General features: G+C 34.6%; 1 protein-coding gene across 1 annotated transcript in view; it reads right to left on the reverse strand.

The window, feature by feature from the left end:
- Positions 1 to 16,687, reverse strand: part of DCN (decorin) — a 28,061-nt gene extending 11,374 nt beyond the window's left edge. The window contains exons 1-4 of the mRNA XM_072401239.1: positions 16,511 to 16,687; positions 10,831 to 11,063; positions 4,678 to 4,790; positions 4,143 to 4,356 (exon numbers count right to left, since the gene is read on the reverse strand). Of these exons, the coding sequence (XP_072257340.1) occupies positions 4,143 to 4,356; positions 4,678 to 4,790; positions 10,831 to 11,026 (523 nt within the window). The 5' untranslated portion in view covers positions 11,027 to 11,063; positions 16,511 to 16,687. The remainder of the gene's footprint in view (positions 1 to 4,142; positions 4,357 to 4,677; positions 4,791 to 10,830; positions 11,064 to 16,510) is intronic.
- Between the last annotated feature and the right edge of the window lie 4,525 nt (positions 16,688 to 21,212).

Here is a 21,212-nt window from a genome sequence, read left to right on the forward strand (position 1 = left end):
GTGGCTTTGTGTATTGCCATAACATACCTGGTTTAATTCCAATCTATACCTCAACTGAATGGCGAATATTCATCGAAAGTTTAAAGAGGAGCTTAAATTGTGTCCTCCTTCACAATGGCAATATATTTGGGTCAGTCCCAACTGGCCATTCAGTTTCTCTTTGTGAAAAACATGCAGACATAAAGAGAGTCATTGAGTTGTTGCAATATCACCAACACAATTGGGTCATCTGTGTTGACGTTAACCCTCCTAGCGTTCTAATTCTGTCAGTTTTTTATGCAAAAAGTGATCCTAATATTTTTGCATAGAAATTTTTGTTTATATTGTGGGCCTGTAATTCTTAGGATTAACTCCCACATATGATAATTATATTTATTTATTATATTATAATCATATATTATAATATAATAAATAATTATAAATAATAATTATAAAAAATAATGAAATAATAGACCACAACAATGTAATTTATCAAAAATCTTAGGATTAACTCCCAGGTATGATAATTATATTTATTTATTATATTATAATCATAAATTATATTATAATAAATATAATTATAAAAAATAATGAAATAATAGACCACAACAATGTAATTTATCAAAAAAACTATTTTTATCAAAAAATTTCAAAAGGTCAGGGATAATAGTGGGGAAAATGTAAATCAGGGCACTGGGCAATGATGTTTGGTGCACTAAAATGTGTACTTTTATTTTTATTATATGTTGTGTGGTGTTTTTTACTGTAAAAACCATTTAAAAGCAGATTACATTGTAATCTGCTTTTAAATTTCCCGCCCGGCCACAGCCCCCGAATACATCACAACTCCCATCACCAGGAAGATGTTACATCCTCCCGGGTGATGCGAGTGGCGCTGTCCCACCCTGCCTTACCCCTGCATCAGCATCAGCATTAGGACTTCTGCATTGTGCATCGCATCTTACAGGTGATGCGAGCAGCAATGGTAAAATTCCAAGGGTGGTGCCAACGGTGATTTCCCGCTGGCACCACCCCCAGAATTTACTATTGCTGCGCGCATTAGCAGATAGATGTGTTGCACAATGGAGAAGTCCTGCATTGTGCTTCGCATCTAATTGCTGATGCGAGCAGCGGCGTGGCCGGGACCCCAGGTTCAGAAAAGTCCCGGCATCAGAGCGGGACTATTAGATAGGGCACATAAGGGGGGCTTCAAAACTTACCCCGAGTGTGACTCAGGATTACCACTTTTTGCAAGTGAGCTAGGGGGTTTAAAATGGTATGCTTCCTTATTGGTCAGCAACGAGGATACACCAAGTATCCAATATCTGTGAATGTGGGACAGCAGAGCTTGCGGGAGACATTAGGTGGAAAGGATTTGGCCTCCAAGATCTGCCCTAAAACCAAGTGATCCAAACAGTCTACATGAGCCACTTGTTGATAGAAAGAATATTATATTCCCACCTCTGCACATGAAACTGTGTCTGATGTAGCAGTTCATTAAAGCTTTGCCAACTGTGTTTGATGGTCCACAGATTCAGCAGCTCATCAAAGATGAACATTTTATCAGGACAATGTCAGAAGTCAAAAAGAATGTTTGGTTTACGTTTAAAGGCATTGTCAAAGACTTTCTTGGAAACACACAAGCAAATAATTACACAGAAATTGTCCAGAAACGCTTTGAGAGCTCCAAAATGCTTGGATGCAATATGAGCATCAAGGTGCATTTTCTGCATAGCCATCTTTCTAACTTCCCGAAAAACTTTGGTGCAGTCAGTGATGAGCAAGGTTTGAAAGTCATGGAAGGACGGTATCAGGGTAGATGGGATGTACATATGATGGCTGACTACTGTTGGAGCATCTGGCGGGATTGTCCTAACACTGAACACTCCAGGAAAAGCTATAAGCGTAAATGTTTACCTTACCACTTAGCCAAATAATTTTCAAAGGTTTTACTGTAAATAAAAATGTCATAGAGTAACAATAAATCCTTTGTATGAACAAAATAAATTTAAATAAACAGTACATTCATGTTATTATTTCATTTTTTTTTTTCATTGTATGTAAAATTTGTATGTTTTTGACAAAAAAAGGGGGTACCCTGCATCTTAAAAACTGAATGTGATAGCAAAAAACTGGGGTAATTTCTGTATTCACCACCCAAAAATTAGTAAAAAAAACAAGTGTAAGATCTAACTCAACAAAAAATACATTCCCCAGTGTTATAAGTGACCTTCCAAATGCCAGTTTTACATATTTGAAGACAGGACTGGAGAAGATAGGCTATCATGGGTCATCCAGCAAAAATCAACCTGGTCCAGGATTGAAAACATTTGCCACTCCAGATTTGCTGGTTCACCCAAGTATGATAGTCAAGTAAAACAGCTTTCAATATTCACTCATGACCAAAACCCCTTGAACATTTAAGAAATTATACAAGTTAGTAGAAACCACCCCTGACATCATGCCACTCTACCTTGATAAGAGGGAAAATGTACATACTTTATTAAGTACCAGTGTTCGGTAACAAAGGACATCTATGACCAGCTGCAAGCATTTGGTATGTCTCCTAATGTGCAGCACACAGTCATTTGTCAATGAGCAGGTAGGGAGAGCTGATGAAACATTCAGGAAATGTTGTATTTATGTTACCATAGATTGCAGTATGATGAGCTATATATTTTTGTGTTCCCCCAGTGTTCTCAATTCAGGGGCCCAACAAGTTCTGTAAGGACTACCTTTTTGTTTGTCAGCAAGAGACATACCTGCCGTTTAGCTACTACCTCCTGCAGATTTGTTTTTGTTTGTTTTGGTTGGCTTTTTTTCTAAGTTTTACAAAAATTGGGTTGGAGTTTAGTTTTTCTTGGTCTGTTTTATTTTCTGGATTGCTATGTCCTTTTTAATTTGGTGTACACTCAAGCACCACAGATTTATACTCCCCATATCCATAGCTACCAACAAATCAGTTGAAGGAAGTAGGGGTGACCAGAACAAAGTGGTGGTCAGTTCACACTATATATAAACAGGTTGTATCAGTTTTTTTTCTTTTTCAGAGTAATTATGCTATACAGGTAGAGCTCATTCAAGAGGTAGTGAAATGGCTAACAAAAACTTCCACTTCCTTCACTTTTGCAGTTAAGAGTGCCCACTATTAGTCATGGTGAAAATTTCTGATAGAGAGTCCAAACGGAAAAGATTTTGTTCTGGAACATGAGTATGGGCAGTTTCCAGAAAAATGTACAGAGCTCCATTCTAATCTTTCTAGTGTCCCTGTCCCATAGGAAGTGACCACAGCATGTCTATACTACTTGGCAGTGTGGGGCTTTATACATGTATCTGGTGCTGACAGCACCATTGTGGTCTTCAACCTCTACCTCCATTGTTTTATTACAGTGTATTACCCTGTTTCCCCGAATATAAGGCACTCTCTTATATTTTTTGAAATGCCAAAATATGCCCTGGGTCTTATTTTCAGGGGATGTCCTATTTTTCCATGAAGAAGACTACAGTACACATTTATTGTTGTGTGCAGGCTTTTTACTTTCAGTTTGGCTCAGGAATAGACACGCCCTGCAGCCAGCATCAGAGACACACACGCTGCAGCCGGCATAAAGGACACACACGCAGGATCAGATATCTGGAGCTGTCTTATAGACGGGTGAGTGTCTTATTTTAATTATTTTTTTAAAAATCGGGGGTGGCTTACTTAATGGGGATGTTCTAAAATCGGGGAAACACGGTAGCTGCAGTAAAAGTATAGGCCTTTTTGGTACCAAATGCATGAGGATACACATGAGCTCAGTGGGAGGAGTACCGAAATGAAAAATGTTGTCAGCAAAAGGCCTGGACTGCAGCTGCAAAATGTATAATGTTTGCAGCTGAGTAAATACTTCATTACTTTTCAGTATGACCAATTCGAATGCTTCAGTACTGTGAAAGTGTCACTCAATGTTTTCATACCTAGACTACTACTGCAAAATATCCAATGCTTGCAGCAGAGTTATTTTTACAGTGTGTCTCAAAGTTTGTGACCCATATTAGCTGTAAGAGAATACTTATTATATTGATAATATTCAGTTATGAAATTTGATTGACACATTCAGTTCAGATGGTGCCATTAGGGAGGCTACCATCTAAAACTGCTGATAAAATTTTGATGGACTTACCAATGACAATCATGTTATTTAAACCATCAAACACAGTCTTCTTTACTTTGGTTAACAAGTTCTCATGCACACGTAGCTCTTGAAGTGACTTGGGCATATTGGTTGGTAGCTCCTTTAGACTATTTTTTGATAAGTACAGTCGTTCCAGTTTTGTCAGAGAAGCAAAAGCACCAGGACTGATTGACTTGATTTTATTGTTAACAAGGATTAATGCCTGAAAAAAAAAAGAAAACACATTTAGGATATTGATGGTCCAGTCATTGATGGCCATTGTAGCATTTTTAACACAACTTTCCTAGCATTCTGTAGATCAAATCACTACCCATGCTCTTTACATTGTAGAAAAATCACAGGGAACAGAAATAGAAGACGGCAGCAAATATTTTAGATTATTAAAAAATAAAATAAACGGTAAAAATATAGCAGCTGTGTCTGCTCTAGATCGTATTATATGCATTCTATTTGTTCTAAGTTGATTTTTCTTCAGTGAAATGCATTATCTTTTTAAAACCAAATATATAATAAAATATCTCACATGAAGCTGTTTGAGGTTCTTAAAGGCATCATCTTTAATTTCTGTGATTTTATTGTTCTGCAAATCAAGTAAAGTAGTATCAGGGGGAATGTTTTTTGGCACTTGATCCAATCCTGAAAGAAAGTAAAATGATTTAACAGTTATTGTGCTTGTCATACTAGGTACCCTAGTTCTACAGTTTTTCAATATTCTTTAAACATTAAATAATATAACAATAATGTTTTTGGTTTTCAATACACCCAACATCTGGAATATTTTTAAGACTATTTTCACTCTCTTTTTTAGTGATCATTGTCATGTGGACAGAAAGAAAAGAACAATACCTCCTATTGGGAATTCTAATGGCAATAAAGCCTGACCAAGATTCTGACCCCATACCATAGACCTAAAACATATTTTCTGCTTGAAGCAACAAAATGTTAGTATGCCAATAAAACTTGGTAATGCAAAGTAAATATTTGCCTCATCTTGTCTACTAAATTCCACTTCAATAAAGAAAAGTACATGCCTAACTTCTTTTAAAAACAAATGCTTTCTGGAGTGTCAATCTCCTGGTTCCCTCAATGTTTCCATAGTATTTCCAGCCAACCCCTATTTATTCATCTGTTAGGAATGAATTTAGGCTGTTCAGTTAGTATTAAGCTCTTTTTGCTATAGAGTAACAGCTGTGTCGCAACTGTACTCCTATATTGTCACCATGTTACATGCCTCCAATGAAATCACAAGCAATTGCATCAATTCACATTGACCAGGCTTAGTTTACCATTTTCCCAATAAGGAAGCTACTACTAAGCAAATGAACAAAAAAAACTAAACCCAGAGCAAAAAAAAATTGGACAGCAGTGGCTAATAGAGGCTGGAGTAGATGGGATGCACTGAGATGGGAGACAGGATATAAAAAGGTAAAAAAGGATTATTTTAGGAAAATTTAAACAAATGTTTATGTTGTTCTATGCTTTAAAAAAAATCATTTGTATTCTCTTGGAAACCAATAATACTGGCCAAAAATCTAACACCTCAGTATAATACAAACAACATTTATTATTTAATTGCCTGGATCTTTGGGGGCTTCTTAAGACTTCATAGTGTGTTTTATAATCAGAAAAACAGGGATTTGTTCTTCTTCTAAACTCTCTTTCTCTCTCCCTTCCAGTAAATTCTTCACTTCAGCACTTTGGACATAAAATGAATAGTGGGAGTTGACCGTTTTATGACTCTTATACCAAAAGTATTTCCAAATTAAGCTTAAAGACGAAATGTGAATCCAAGAGCTCTGGAGAACAGATTTCTCATTTTCACCCAGAATGCCAAAAGAACATCAGACAGTTTAAATTAAAAACTCTCAAAGGGACAAGTCTTTGAAAAAACTGATATGTAGCATAGATGAAATCATGGAAATTAAAACATTTTACAACAAAACTATAGTGCTTTAACCCACTCTTTTCTTTTTTTTGATCAGGTGTGAAAAATTTTATTTTTATCTCTTTGTAAAGTGATATAGTACACTTTAGTGATAAATTTAGGTTTAGAGTAAAAGTATATGTAAAATTAGGAAGGTGATGGGTAAAAAGTTGTAAGATGTATTCTACCTTACTGTATACTACTATTCTACTGTATACTACTGTTCATTATAAACAGTCACCTACTGCTAAATATATATTACTGCATATTAGTGATTAGTGATTTAAAACTTTGACATTACCATCACAAAGTTTTATAGGCAATTTTCTTTAATTCTTTTTGATTATGTTTTGTGATACTATTCAAATCCTGAACTTTTCACATTAGGCACCTAATTCAAAACAGCTGTGGACTATGCACTAAATAAAAAAAATTACAGCATTTGATAAGTATGCAAAGGGCAGTACTGTGCAGCAATGCACTGTAACTACTTATACTACATTTTTTTAACAAACTAACTCAACAGGGGTTTCTCCTAGTTGCAGAATTACTATAAGGAAACAAAGTGAAATCTCTTGCCTGTCCTAGCCTGGGTCATATTTCTACATAACAATATTTCTTCATTAGCTACTACTTTTAGGCTGTGTCATTAAGTGGTAAAACCACTGGGCCATTTTTATGTATAAAAAATATTTCTATAACTTCATACAGCTTGCGCTACGCAATTTATGATACCAATATAAGTTTGGCACTGCTGCAGATCAGGAGTACTAACAATGCCCTTAGATTGTAAGCTTTTCAGAGCAGGGTTCTCTCCTCCTGTAACATTGTTTGTATCTGTCTGTCATTTGCTACCCCTATTTAATGCCCTGCGTAATATGTTGGCATGATATAAATACTGCATAATAATAACAATGCTCTTCACACATTCTAAGGATATTAAAGGGACATATTGGGGTTGATTTACTAAAAAAGTTTGAATTATTTACTTAACAAAGTGAATTATCATTCTGCAAGAGATATTTCAATTAGTAGAGCAAGGAATACCAAATAAAAAATGATTGTTGCCTACCAATGATTGGATTCACTGCATTCACTCATGTAGTTTTATTACCCCTTACACAATGACACACATTTACGACTCTATGGCAATCTAACATTAAAGTTTGTTGCAAAGCCCTTCAACAAATTATTGGACAGTAAAATTGCCATTTATATTGATGGGCCTGTGTGGGAAAGCAAGCAACAGCATTATCCTAATATGTCAGAATTTTGGTTGGAATAACAATATTTTCTGCCAAGGTGTAAAAGGATGCATCAGGAATGAATATAACTGTAACATTAAAGGGCCAGGGCCAACTTTCCAAATAGGATTTTTTTCAAACAATGTATGTTGTCTCTTTCCAGCTGTGTCCAGTTTGGAATATTTACTTTTATTTTCTGTTCTGGTGATACAACAAAAAGATAAAGACAGTCTGTCTCTACCTTTAGCTCTGATCACCTTGTTTTACTGACAAGTGTAAAATTGTGTTTATCACTTTGTGTCTCAGTGATAATGGAAACTTTGACTAAGAGAGTAATTCTCCCTAAGAGGGACACAAAGAGCATACATTTTACCTATCCATATGTTTCCCATAGTAGATGCCATGTTGAAAAAATTGTTGATTGCTTTCACATGTCAATAGCGACAGATCTGATAGATATTACAGGATTCCACTGGGAACGTTTATATTACTCACAGCACACACACAGAGTAATCACAAAATGTGCTGAGTCAAATCATGTGTTCCTATACATTTGCTCTGCCAATTTATCTGTAATATCTCTCCCTCAGAGAGTACAAGAGAATGTATCTCTTGCGTAAGAAATGTGCACAGAAATGCAGCTGCTGCTTGATTAGCACATTTAGTTTGTACTGTTTAGAGATGATGTTTGAGTTCTCTGTAACTTTAAGTGTAAACATGGATGCAAGTGTCAAATGGTGGTTCAGAGAAATAGTTTAACCCCTAACAACTACCAAACTAATTTGGATATATCTGGAACCCTTGACATCCACCCCCCAAATGAGGGAATCTTTAATAAAAAAAAAATTAATCAATTGGGAACTGGTTGTTACCTTGCCAAACATACTGTATTTGTAATAGAAGCTGAGCATAGCAAAGGGAAAGGGTGAATTGTTTGAATACTGGTTGTTGTATGAAGGAGTTAGTAGAAAGAGGAATATTATTATTATTATTATTATTAATAATAATAATAATAATAATATTAATAAAAAACAGAATTTATATAGCACCAACATATTATGCAGCACTGTGCATTAAATGGGGTGATTTTGAGTATGAGCCTAGAAGTGTAAGGGTATTTGTCAGGAGGTAGAGGTTGAACAATCTGGGTTTATAGTGTAGCTTCCTTGCTTGGACTATTCCGGATGTCTTAACCCAGTGGCCAGTCCGAATACCTATGCCTATGCAGAGAAGAAAGAATGTGGGCCTGACAAGGAGGAATATGCATTAGAATCCAAGAGTCACCTCTCTACAGTCTATAACAAGTAATGGCCATGTAGATTAAATACCCATAAAGTTCAATGTTTTGTTGTCTAATGAAGAATTCAATTGGATATATATTTGGTTAGGTAACTGGATGAAGTTAAAAGGTCAAAAGGTTTGGGGATCTATATTTAAAATAGAGTAGGCTGTGGAGTAAGCAGGCTTACTATCTCATTAAAGTTGCAGTTTTTGGTTCTTCGATGTGGTAGTTTAAAATAGATCAAGAGTCCATTTTAAGTAGCAGTAATGGGGTGGGAGTTGTGTCCTAAATTTTGCATGTTAGTTAAATGCTGTTTACATTTTAGGTAGCCTTTTTATGTTTAAGGCTTTGGTCTATTTGTTTCAGGGTAAATTGTGTCAAAAGAAGGCTTGTGTATTGAAAGGCTTGTAAAATAGAGCAATAGGTGTTAAAAAAAAGATGGGGATTTTGGGGGCTGATGAAATCATACCTTTTTCTACAACAGGCTTTGTCCCTCTATCTGTTTTGTGTTTAATGCATGTCATACTGCTAGAACACTGCTAGAACTGCTGGTTTAAGGGGAGTAACATCAACCCCACCCATACCCCCACTTTATTCTCTTCATACCCAAGTGTCTTACTTTTAAAAAGGAGAATGTAAATATATTTTATATATTTATTCGGTATGTCCCTTTTTGCTTTTAGGGCTTCTTGTAGGGTCAAGCAGCAGATGGGAGAGAGGGTGTTAAGGAAACAAAAAATAGTTGTTCTCTCTTCATGACACTGTGGTTCAGCTTAAAGTTCAAACAAATGTAGCTTAGGGAGAAGGTAGTTCAATATACTGATACCTTACACTGGAGGAAAGAAAGGTTTGGACTTGTTTAAAATGTACATATATTTTTCGTATAAATGAAAATTTGGAATTTTTGTGTCCTCCACTTTCTCTTCCCTAAATTTTTTTACAGTGCAAAATCAATAAACTGTTAAAGTTCTAGAAGAAGCACAAAGGGGATTTACAATTTGTGCTGTATGTTCCTGTTCCCTAAATATTTGAGTACAAAAGGCCTAATGGGTGGAGGGTAAGTTTGTAACTTTGAAAATCCCAACTGGATACTGGGCCCTACAGAATGCTCTTGCAAGCTTTAAGAGGGTATGCCTACATTTGTTCTGCTTTATTTGACAAATTCCTTTTATCTAGTTTATCCAACTATCAATTAATCTAGATGGGTTATTTCCAAGTATGGTCTTTATGTAGATGTCCTAAAAGTTTTTGAGATGAGTGCTGTGTTAAAAATGAAAACAAACAAAAATGAAGGAAGGCCACAGCTATTCTGGATACTTTAGACACTGGTGTTAGGTAGGTTGTGAGGTTTTACGTTTGCAGTTTAAGAAGCTTTTTCATTCCACAGAGATCCCCGCAGGTGTATTGTCTGGTTATTTAGTCAATCATACATATTCTGGGCAAAAGTTGGTCTGGTCTCCAGGCACAGGGAAAAATTTAGGTTGAAATCCAAAGAAAATAGATGTTCAGTTTGATTAATTAACATGCATTCTTAGCACATGGTTTGGGATGGTTTCAAGGTTTAGGATTATTTGGTTTGAGATTGTGCCACATTTTTAGTGGTGCCCAGCTACAGAATGATCAATAGAACTAGAATTAATGAAAAAAGCTGTGTCTAAATTTGTATATTGTGGTGTATATTGATGGTGTGGCAGTCCAGCGTAGGTTGCTTGAAGTTGAGCCTGGGAACCTTAGGAAAAAAGGTGTGCATTTAACTGAAGTGTGCTGGTAGATGTGCTATCATGGTGCATTCAGTCAATAAAGAACTTTTGCTTTTTGTAGGTGGAGTAATGACTGGTACAATTTTTGTTTAGCGGTCATTGAATCAATGGAAAGTTTAGCCCATTTAGCTGGAATTATGTGTGACAAGTTAAGTATAAGCTTTTTGGAAATACTCACCAAGCAGGTAAAATATGTCACTGGGAGCTGGTATTGTAATTGCTATTCATACTGGACATGCTAACAAGGGCCTAATTCTAAATTAAACTAACCTTGCCCCATTCCCCTTAATACCAATTTTAGCCAATAATTCTAATTTATTCACTCCACCATTCGTCCCTTAGCACCTAATTCAGCAAAAAGTTATATCATATAGATAGTAGGAAAAATTTTGGTAAATGACCAAAAAATGCAATCTTGGTTTTAACCATTTTTTTAATTATTTCTCAGTGTGGTGAAACAACTTACCAATATCAGAGCACTGGACAACACGAAGGTGGCACTGACAGCGAAATGGGCACATAGGTCCAACTGGCTCTATATCTTCTTTGGCCTCTATTCCAGATCCATCATCTTCAAGCATAAAATCAAATATACCTCTTTGATGGAATGGTTTGGAGTAACAGAATGTGACAAACAAAGTGAGAATGATAGCTGCCCTCATATTGTCAGATCATGTATCACTGTCACTGTGAAGCAACCTGTAAGTAAAAAAAATAGTAATTGAAAGAGCAAGGCACATGTGTATTCTGTGGAAGCATTCCTATGCTAAATAGTGCTGGCATGAGACGTTTGTAAAATTGACTTTTAATAATTTAACTAGCTTGGTCAATCTATGAACTAGGAACTAGAAAAGTAACTAGATAATCATATTAGCCTGGACACTGTGCATTCTGAAGTAACAAATTGTTTGCTGTTAACAACAACCCATCCTGCAAATGTCTTTTTATACTTCAAAAATAGAAGGCATTAAGATTGGTTGTTATTGGTAAATTTCTTATTAATTGTTTTCTTTCATAAGCAGCCACAGTCTGATCCCTCCAAGCGGCAGTGGAGTGGCATTCTTGCTCTTTGTATGGAAATAGTGGTCTCTATGCCGAGGTCCACCATGCCTTTTACTGAGTCAGACCTATAGCTCTACAATCAGCAGAGATCTTAATTGGAGAGGTCTGGCTCTATATTACCAGAGATGTTGGATTTATTCCGAAACTTTTCTGTTTCCAAAGCTTACTGTCATGGAACGCCATTTTCTACTAAGGCAATAGCAAGAAGTAAAAAGAAAATTAAATTATAAGATATTGAACACCTTTTCATGTGCTGCACTTAGCTTATTTGAACTATAGCTTAAAGTTGGCTTTAACAAGGATAAATGTTTTGCTACTCACACAAAAGCAGTTGTAGGCGTACCAATTCACTAATTAGAACCTCCAAAGTGCTTGCACATGTCAGTCTGGACCTCAGACAAGCACATTTAAAATCTGAGCAGATATTGCTTAACAAAGATACATGTATAGGTGCAACTTTACAGGAAAACTGGCAAGAGGATAATAATCTAAATCTTGTAGAAAGATGCTTATAGACCTGTCATTAAAGCACTCTTTGTTATAAATAGCATAGGAAATCCTACAGCAAAGCCAAAAGAAAAACTGTTTGATGCCATATTGCCTTTAGGAATAAATATATTAGCTACAAAGGGCCTGGGACTGGAGAAGACTGCCTTTCATGGGTGATCCGGCAAACATGGAATCTGGTCCAGGGTTGAAAACACAAGCAAACTAACAACAAACCCCCTTTTTACATAATACCCTCTCTTCTCCAGTCTTGGAGAGCTTTAATAAATCAGGCCCATAAAAACATTATGCAACATTGTACAAAATTAATCTATATTTTTCATATTTTTACTCATTTGTACCAGATAAACCAGAGCATTAAAGAGAATATGTCAGCCTTTTTAAACCCAAAGACCTTCATTAGTTAGAAAATGTTGATGTTTCTGACAGCTCAACGCTAAGCTTCATTTATGTCAGCCTTGACCACACGTTCCAGCACCTTAGTGTATAATAAGTGAGATGAATTTGGATGGTGATCACTTAGCTCTGGGTAGCAAGATGAAAGCCTGGGTTAGGACACTGCTTTGCACATTCAAAGGCTTGCAGACAACAATCAGGTCAGGAAGTTGATATTATTCAATGCATTAACACTAGGTCCTAGGAACAGCAGGGCCCTGAGGCAGACACAAGATCCTAAATGATTACAATTTACCTCTTCTTTCAGGTTTCACGTGTACAGTCAATGTGATCACACTTTCAAAATTCACCCAACTTTTGTCCAAAATTCATTTTTTCACTTTAGTTTCAATTAGAAAATGTATGTGAGTAATGAGTAACGATTTATTCAATAAATTTCCAAATTGAATACTATGTGAAAAACATATAAAAGTTTGGTGTATCTAGTATGATAATATTTATAAACAGACCCCTTAGAGCAGTGTTTCTCAGCCAGGGTTCCTCCTGAGGTTGCAAGAGGTTCCTTGAGCAATGATGCCAATGATCTTCTTGGCTATCTGTAAGAGTGACATTTTTCCATCTGGCCAGCAAAGAAAGAGTCATTCTTCTCACTGTCCAGCCATGTAAGAGGCATTTGTCCCAATGACCACCATGCTAATGCACTGTAAGTTGTGGGCATAGTAATTATACCTGGGGTTCCATAAGACCTTAAAATGATTTCAAAGGTTCCTTCATGTTAAAAAGATTAAGAAAGGCAGCCTTAGACCAAATCAAACGTCTGTGGCATGCACTAAAAATTAGCCCTTTGTTTTTCCATTTGGTTGTATGGCTTTTCTACAGTATTATTCTTTGTTCTTTTAATAATTACAAAAGTAGCAGTTTATATTTTTAGTTAATGTAAGTTAACATGGTTTTTAAGTATTTTTGTTTCTTTCAATATGACCAAAGGCAGACACTGGGGGGTGGAGGTGTACAATCAGTACATTTGTTTCTGTATGTTATTGGCATGCCCATAAACTACCCATTGTAATATCCAATAAAACATTTCAAAATTTTTAGTCAACTGATTTTAGGGGAAAGGCCCACGGAATGGGATGGACTGTTCTAATTGATAACTTGTTTTGTAAGAAAACCTAGATGCTGCAGGTGTATCCAAAAGCAAAGAACTGTAGCTAAGCATTGGGAGCATATGTCTGACAACCATCTTGGCTTCTATGTCCATCTAATTCTATTTTATGTAATTTAGCTCAAGTAACAATAACCTTAGCATCTAGTTTTCTTTATATATTATATAGTAATTCTATTTTTTAAATATCCTTTATAGTATTGGAATACAAAATGCAATAAAAGCTTTATCATTCCCCAAGGATTTGACTAAAAAAATTAGAAACATTTATGTTAACTTGAGGTTAGGAGAAGGTTGAGTTTATTTGATTTCAACATGGAATCATGGATTTCAATTTATAGTTGTGACCAATATATACTTGTTGTCTGAGTTGAATCTAATAAGATATTTAAGTTTTAAACAGTATGGAAGATTGTAAGGTAAGACTGACAGCCTTCATGAACCTTATAAATAGGTATGTCATAACATTCTACCTTTTTACTGCTCAAGTATATGGTATGTGACCTGGGTAGATTAGTGTTTCAAATTTCAAAGCTGCAAGAGATGTTGAGGTTTGAAAACCCGGAGCAAGTCGTGTCATGAATGGTGATATATCAATGTCTGCCTAATTTAAACATAAATTACTGTTAGGTGCAGTTTAAGCCATTAAATGTTATACCATGTATTTATTTTTTAAATATTGTGAGAATGGCAAATGACAACATGACTGTGCAACAGAATGTATTATATAAAAAAAAATAGAAATGATACAAACCTTCCAGGTATATAAATTTACCCATATTTATGCTAACCTGTGTTTAGATTTATAATAGATAAAATGAGCCTATTCCCTCTTTTTTCTTTAATACAATCAAAACTTAAAGTCTAAACCTAAAATGGTCAACATACAGAGAATTTGCATAATTATGTCTATAATTCTAAAATATATAGTTAGTATCTTATTTAGTTTTTATTTTAATTTATATATTATAGTTATTGTATTACTTTGTTATCTGTGTCTGTATTTAAATCAATATATATACACATACATACAATTTTATTTTACATTTTTGCTCCAATGATATAGTGCAGTAACAATTCATATCATATGGCTCATATGGAATCTATTGTAGGCAGACAGCATGTATGGGTTCTAACCTTAGATAAACAGGAAGTACTTTCACCACTTCCTATCCTCTGAGCAATCAGTAATCAAAATGTATTCATATGCCTATGGCAAGCTAGAAACATATTTACTTCCAAGAAGGCTTGTTATCTAGCTGAAAAATTCAGCTATATGTATTACTTTAAATTCTGATATTTTGAATATAAAACCTAAAATAACAAGGCTGCTTTATATTTTCTCCCAGAAATATCATGATGTATACATATTTTTCAAGTTTATTTTTGTGTGTCTTATAGGAAACAAATGTTACTTAAAAATACTGCATTTTAGGCCTACCGTCTGCTGTTCATTTAAAAGCTATGACACACATATGTTTAAAAAAAAAGTTTAAAAAAAGTAGGACTGGGTTATGGAAAGTTTTATGAAAAGCACTGGATAAACTGAAAAGGTTTAACTTGCCAAATCCCTGGAAAATAACTTGAAATGTTCACCAATTACATTTTCCAGATAAAAGCCTGCTTCTTTTTAAGCATGCCTAAAAGTATAATGCACAACTTAGTATTTACATTTCTTTTACATCTAAAAATCATTAAACACCTACAATTCAATCATACAAAGTACTGTATATAAACATTTAACATCACCAATTGAGTGTTTTATATACATTTTATGAGATATGAGTAACATTTCTTAAAATATGTACTTTCTATAAAAAAAAAAACATGTACTTATTATACAAAACATAGAAAAAGTGCAGTGATGCAAAGTAACCAATCAAAAAAACAAAGTCTTACTACTAACAATAACAACATTCAAATTGCTATAAAAACCATGTAAGTGTTCCAGTATCTAAAATAAGTAAAGTGATATAGTTAAATACTTGCTACATAAAAACTGACTGTACTGAGGTTGTGTTATATGTGAATATATCACACACATTTTAGGAATAAAATGGCTGAATGGTCCTAGAACATGGCTAAAGGGGGCGGGATGATTCCTGTTTAATACTTACTTGAGATTACACCAGCACATCCTATATACACACATAGCTTCTGTGTAAGGAAACTAAGTAACCCACAATGTGGTGGTGATGATACATTTCATTTTACAGGGATTAGTAATACAAGAAAAACAATGATTATTTTGGCTTTTTGAATTTCCTGACTATTAGGATTTATATTTAAGTAAATAACATAGACAGACTAACTCAATCTTGTTTTATTCTGAAAAAAACTTTCTATTTTCATATTTCTGTCTGCATTTCTATTGGAAAGCACTTAAAGACATAAATCATTAAGAATGCCCTAGAGAATGTTTTTCATGTTATTCATCAAGTTACAAGATTTGGACAAATCAAATAGCAACATACCATCAAACCACAGCCAAGCAAAATTACACTTCTCAAGAGTTAAATGTATTGTATTTAACAATTAAGTTGCCTACAACCAACAATTACATTTAAGCATGAAACTGTAGTTCAAAATTCTAAAAGTTTAACATGTACCATTCTGTATTAACTAGCCTGGATGATGTTATACAGGACATTAACAAAGAAATATAGTGCTTCTCTGTTATTGTTGGATAATGTTTAACTGCACTAAATCATAGAAATAAATGTCTGGGTTATTCTTCCACGTGTCCCTAGCTTGCAGAATACTTTACATTCATTGTGGCATGCCTGCAAATAAACTAAAACACATAATCTATACTTCAAATTTAGAACCTAACAAATGAAACCAGATGAACAACAATAGTAATTAAGATGAATACAGGTTAATTGCATCTGTACATAGATAAACTTTGAAAACTACCAGAACTATTTAAACAACAGCTGAGAGTTTACATTTTCAGTTAAAGCAGAATAAAGTTTTGTCTGTCATGTCCATAGTGCATATTTAATATAAATCATACCTTGTAATCCTGGGATTTCTGAGAAGAACTTTCAAAGTAGAGATGTAATTTAAATATTCAGTCCAGACAAAAGGATCTTACAGGTGTGCAGAGGAGGAGGGGGTAGACCCAGTGCTGAGCGACTGTCACTTGGTGAAAACCCTCCTGCTCCTATTCCCAAGCACTGTTAGAGAATACAGTTTCCTTCAATGAACACAATCCAGGCTGACACCCACATTAGATCATATGGTAATGTCTCCAACGTCCTAAGCCAGGATTTTATCAGCCTTTTCTTTCACTTTTCTTACTTATCTGTATTGTACTTTTAAGTGCTATTTGTTTAGCTTTTTTAACTCTCATTTTTTTCTTTAACAGCCAATTAGCATACTACATTTTAAGATTAAAAGTGGATGGCACAGCACATTTCTGCCAGCTTTCTATATGTTGGTAAATTACAGACTTGCTGACCTAGGTCACATCAGTCAGCACCATAAAGAAAGATTATCAGAAAGTGTTTTAAATAAACATCAGTGTTGCAGAGAGTGTTTTATTGGCTGTTTCCTTCTTTTTTTCAAATCATCCAGGGAATTTTACCAGTATTGTAAGTATACTGATATTTCATCAGTGTAAACACAAATTTCATGACACACTAACGTGGCTAGCTAGAATAACTCAGCAAATAATACATAATCCAAATTGGAAGCATATGAAATGTTTCACAGAGATAAAAATGAATAGAACAAGTACAAGGCTGTCTCATTTAAATGCTTTAGATACATTTTGGGCCCAGCATGTCTTTTCTAATGACACGTGTGACATATCTGTTGGTCTACATAATAAAAGAAAGATCAATTGAATGGCATATTCTTTGGAAGTTTAAAGTATGATTAGCAGAATAGGTAATATTAAAGAGTAATAAAAGTGAGTGTGTCTGTGTATATGTGTCTTAACCGTAAGAACATCTATTCCTTTTATACACCATTTTTTAAGTTTGAAAGTAAGCTAAATATATGCCTATAGGGAACAGATATGCATAAAGTTCAGACTCTTGACGTGTACCACCATGCCTGCCCCAAGGCTAAGGCCAGGTGCAGCTGCAATCATGTCTGTATTTATAGTAAGATATAGGCTTACCATTCTTAGCCATGTCATTTACTTAATCATTTTCACTCTAATACAAAATGTATTACCCATTCATATACCATGAAACACCACTGCAGTCTTTCAGTTTGAAATCCTATCTTTGTACGTATCTTATATTTTCCTACATCTCATCAGCAAATACCTATTCAAATTCTTCTCTAAAACCTAAAGTGTATGTAATGCCAAACGTTTCTTTTTAAGTTAGAACAGATTAAGAAAAAAATGTTTATTTTTAGTTGTCTGCATCCAGCTTGAAGGATTTCCCTTTACTTCCTGTTGAAGATACACAGCAAGAAATTGTTACTAAGATCCCCTCTTACATGGAGAGGGAGGATCCCCTCTTAGGCAGCTGTCTCTGAATCAGATTTCACCATTGGAAGAGTTCTTCTCATTTTCTATTCTCTGTCCTGGGACAAATAGTGAGAGTGAATCTACCCAGACTACAATGCAAATATGATAGAAGTTCCAGTTCCTTTCTACATTATCCACATTTGGCTATACATGCACTTTGTTACATAGTTTGATTTGGGTAGCATTTTGTCAGAGCTTCTTTCTGCAGCCATGTGTTTGATACTCGCTTTATAACATTATATTTCTTTGTTGGTTTGTTTTACTTAGTTCACATTTTCTTTTAATTTGTACACTCCAGGGAATAGGGCGTATTCTCCTTTTGTTTCAAGGCATGTCTCATGTTTTAATAACAATGTTGAAATAAGGCTCAAGGTCATCAAGTTCTTTTTCTAAATTCTATCTTTGTTGATCTATGGAAAGCAAAACAATAATCCCAAAGCTGACAGTTTAAACTCTCAGAAAAAAGTACCTTTTTGACCTCACAAGGCATATGGTTTTCTTTGCAGTACTTTTTTTTACCAGTTATAAGTTATAGGAAATGCTCTCAAACAGTCTTAAGGCATGGGACCTAAGAAATCGTGTTCTTTATTATTGCCCCAATAAACCAGGCTTTGTGTATATGTGATTCTTCTAGGTTATGTCCATCAGCAATGTCCAACATGGCTACTGTCATGTAGGAAGATATCAAGTCAAGCACTTAGTCAATAAAGTAGTATAGTCTTATCAGCAGCTGAGTTCAGGGAAATGCTAGAAATGGAAATGATATTAAAAAGGTAGAATGTTTAGCTGTCCCTAGAAAATAGAAGTAACTTCTGATACCTTACAGTACCATACCATCCATATAACCTGAAGAGAAATTGTCGTTAGAATACCTTGCTTGTGTTGGAGACACCTTTGGAGAATGAACATCCTGCAATATTCTGTACAAATCACTAAATAGACAAAATATTGAGGCTATTGGAACTTCATATTTCACATGCAGGTAGATTAGATTTATAGGAACATCAGAAAAGGTTTTTCAGTTTACCAAATAATAAATACCAACAGGAAAAAAAAAACTAAAATGATTTTTGTTGATAACCTTGGCTGTATGCAAACTGTTAATGACATGTTTTTTTTCCAATGACAAAAAGGAGATGTTACAAGTATTAGTCTTGCATCATCTTTTGCTTTACAATGTCAGTAAACAATTAGCAACTGTTTTCCTAGAAAAAAACATGGAAGGGAACAAAAACTTTAGGATGGAATTCATTTACTACAGAGAATGAATGTTGTAGAATGAATGCAACTTAACCCAAACTGTTTTCAAAAATGTGTACATTTTGATTTAGACTTTCTCCAAAGTGTTATAGAATTAAGACTAATGATAGTAGAATAGTTTTACCCATACTTAGAGATAGGCTTTCCATTTCCAAAATGATTATCTTCATTTTCATATCAGAAATAATGTGTAATATTGTAATAATATAATGTTATATTAGCAAACCATGAAGATGAACTATCTAATGGAAGAAGTATTTTTTTATTCCAGGGTACTATGCTTAACAGCGCTCCAAAACCAACCAAATCACATGACAACAAATGCAATGCAATTGACAGTACATTCATGCAATATATTAGGATCTCCTGTATGTTTTTATGCTTTACTACAGACTGAAACAAAATCTTTGATGTCCTCTTCACCGCAGACAACCAATAACATCAGAGGAGAAAATGAAGGCACATTTTGTAGAATCCCGATGCCAAATCCTCATAGACATCTGGAGCATTATTTTGATGCAACAATTAAGATATTTATTTAGGTAAAGGGGTGTAAATAGTAAAATATGATTTAATAGTTCTTCAAGGCTGGAGAAAATACACTTTCAACAGTAAAGCTGAGTAATTGAGCAAACCATGGATTTCCTTTGTTAGCAAATGTTTTCAATCCTGGACAAGATATATTCCGGGTTTGCTGAATCACCCAGCTTCACTGATGGAAGTGTATTCTCTCCAGCCTTGGAGAACTTTAATAAATCAGGGCCACGGACTCTACAAATTTGTTGTTTTGAGTCTTTGGGCTCAAAGGGCCAAAGGGAGATCTGTGTTGGATTTTTCACTATGCTATATGCATAAATATGATTGCAGCAGATAAAGAAAGGCTGTTCAAATAGTCTGGGTAAATGATGGTTGGTTCCTCTAGAACTTGCACCTATATGACTATGGTAGGGGTATTAGATTGTGAGCCCCTTTGAACAATTAGTAACATGGCTATGGATATTATAAAGTGCTGCATAACATGTTGGTTCTATAAAAATACAAAGAATAATAACTGCTCCCAGGCAAACTTTACCATGAGTAATTCAGTTTTAAATTAAGTCATCTATCTTTTGGCAATGAAAGGTGTTTTAGAAGAGAAGAAATTTTACAAGAATGAATTAACCAGTATTGCTAAAGTTAGATACAAACATTATATGCCAAAGTAGATTGATGAATGACCAAGTGGGGACTACCACTGTACAACTCACTCAGAGAGGTGCAACTCTCTCATTCTCCCCCTCCCTTTCCATAGAACAGAACAGCACTGTGTGTACATTCATCTGTCACTGAAAATAATCATGAAAGATTGTTTCCAGCAACATAAATTGACATCTGTGCAGGGCTTTGGACAAGACTGCTGATAACCACTGCTAAAGTATTCAAAAAGAAAGGATGTGTGAAATTAGGTCAAAGAATAACTGGAATGCCAAAAAAGACTATCATGTCTTGTAAAGACATGTCCAATGCTCACATCTATCTGTTGATTCCAAAATGTTAGAAATGTTTAATTTTTTTAATTATTTTTATTGTCTAATCTATTTCTTTTTAAGTTTCATATATATTCATGTATTTATTTATTTATTTATTTTTATATTTTATTTTTTATATTTTATTTGTAAGTTTTTAATGCAAGATATTTAATAAACAAAGTTTCATGCTTTCTCCCATGACTGCAGAATTGATATCACAGCCTCCTCTAGGCTTGTACAGTATATCATTAAAAACCAAGTATTTGGTAATGGCTCCCATGGTGAAAGCTGTATTGGAGGTTGCTGGAAATGTATGTATCAGTTCAGTGGCTTGGGTTGGGCTTTACCATGCCCTGCATGAACACAGTGCTCATGTTTCTTTAAATACTAAGCATATTAGAGCATGTAAAAAAACTTTTCTGTACTTAATTAAGTAATTATGAACAAATCCTGCAAGTTGC

Source organism: Pyxicephalus adspersus, chromosome 2 (assembly GCF_032062135.1).
Source record: "Pyxicephalus adspersus chromosome 2, UCB_Pads_2.0, whole genome shotgun sequence".
NCBI classification, from domain to species: domain Eukaryota; kingdom Metazoa; phylum Chordata; class Amphibia; order Anura; family Pyxicephalidae; genus Pyxicephalus; species Pyxicephalus adspersus.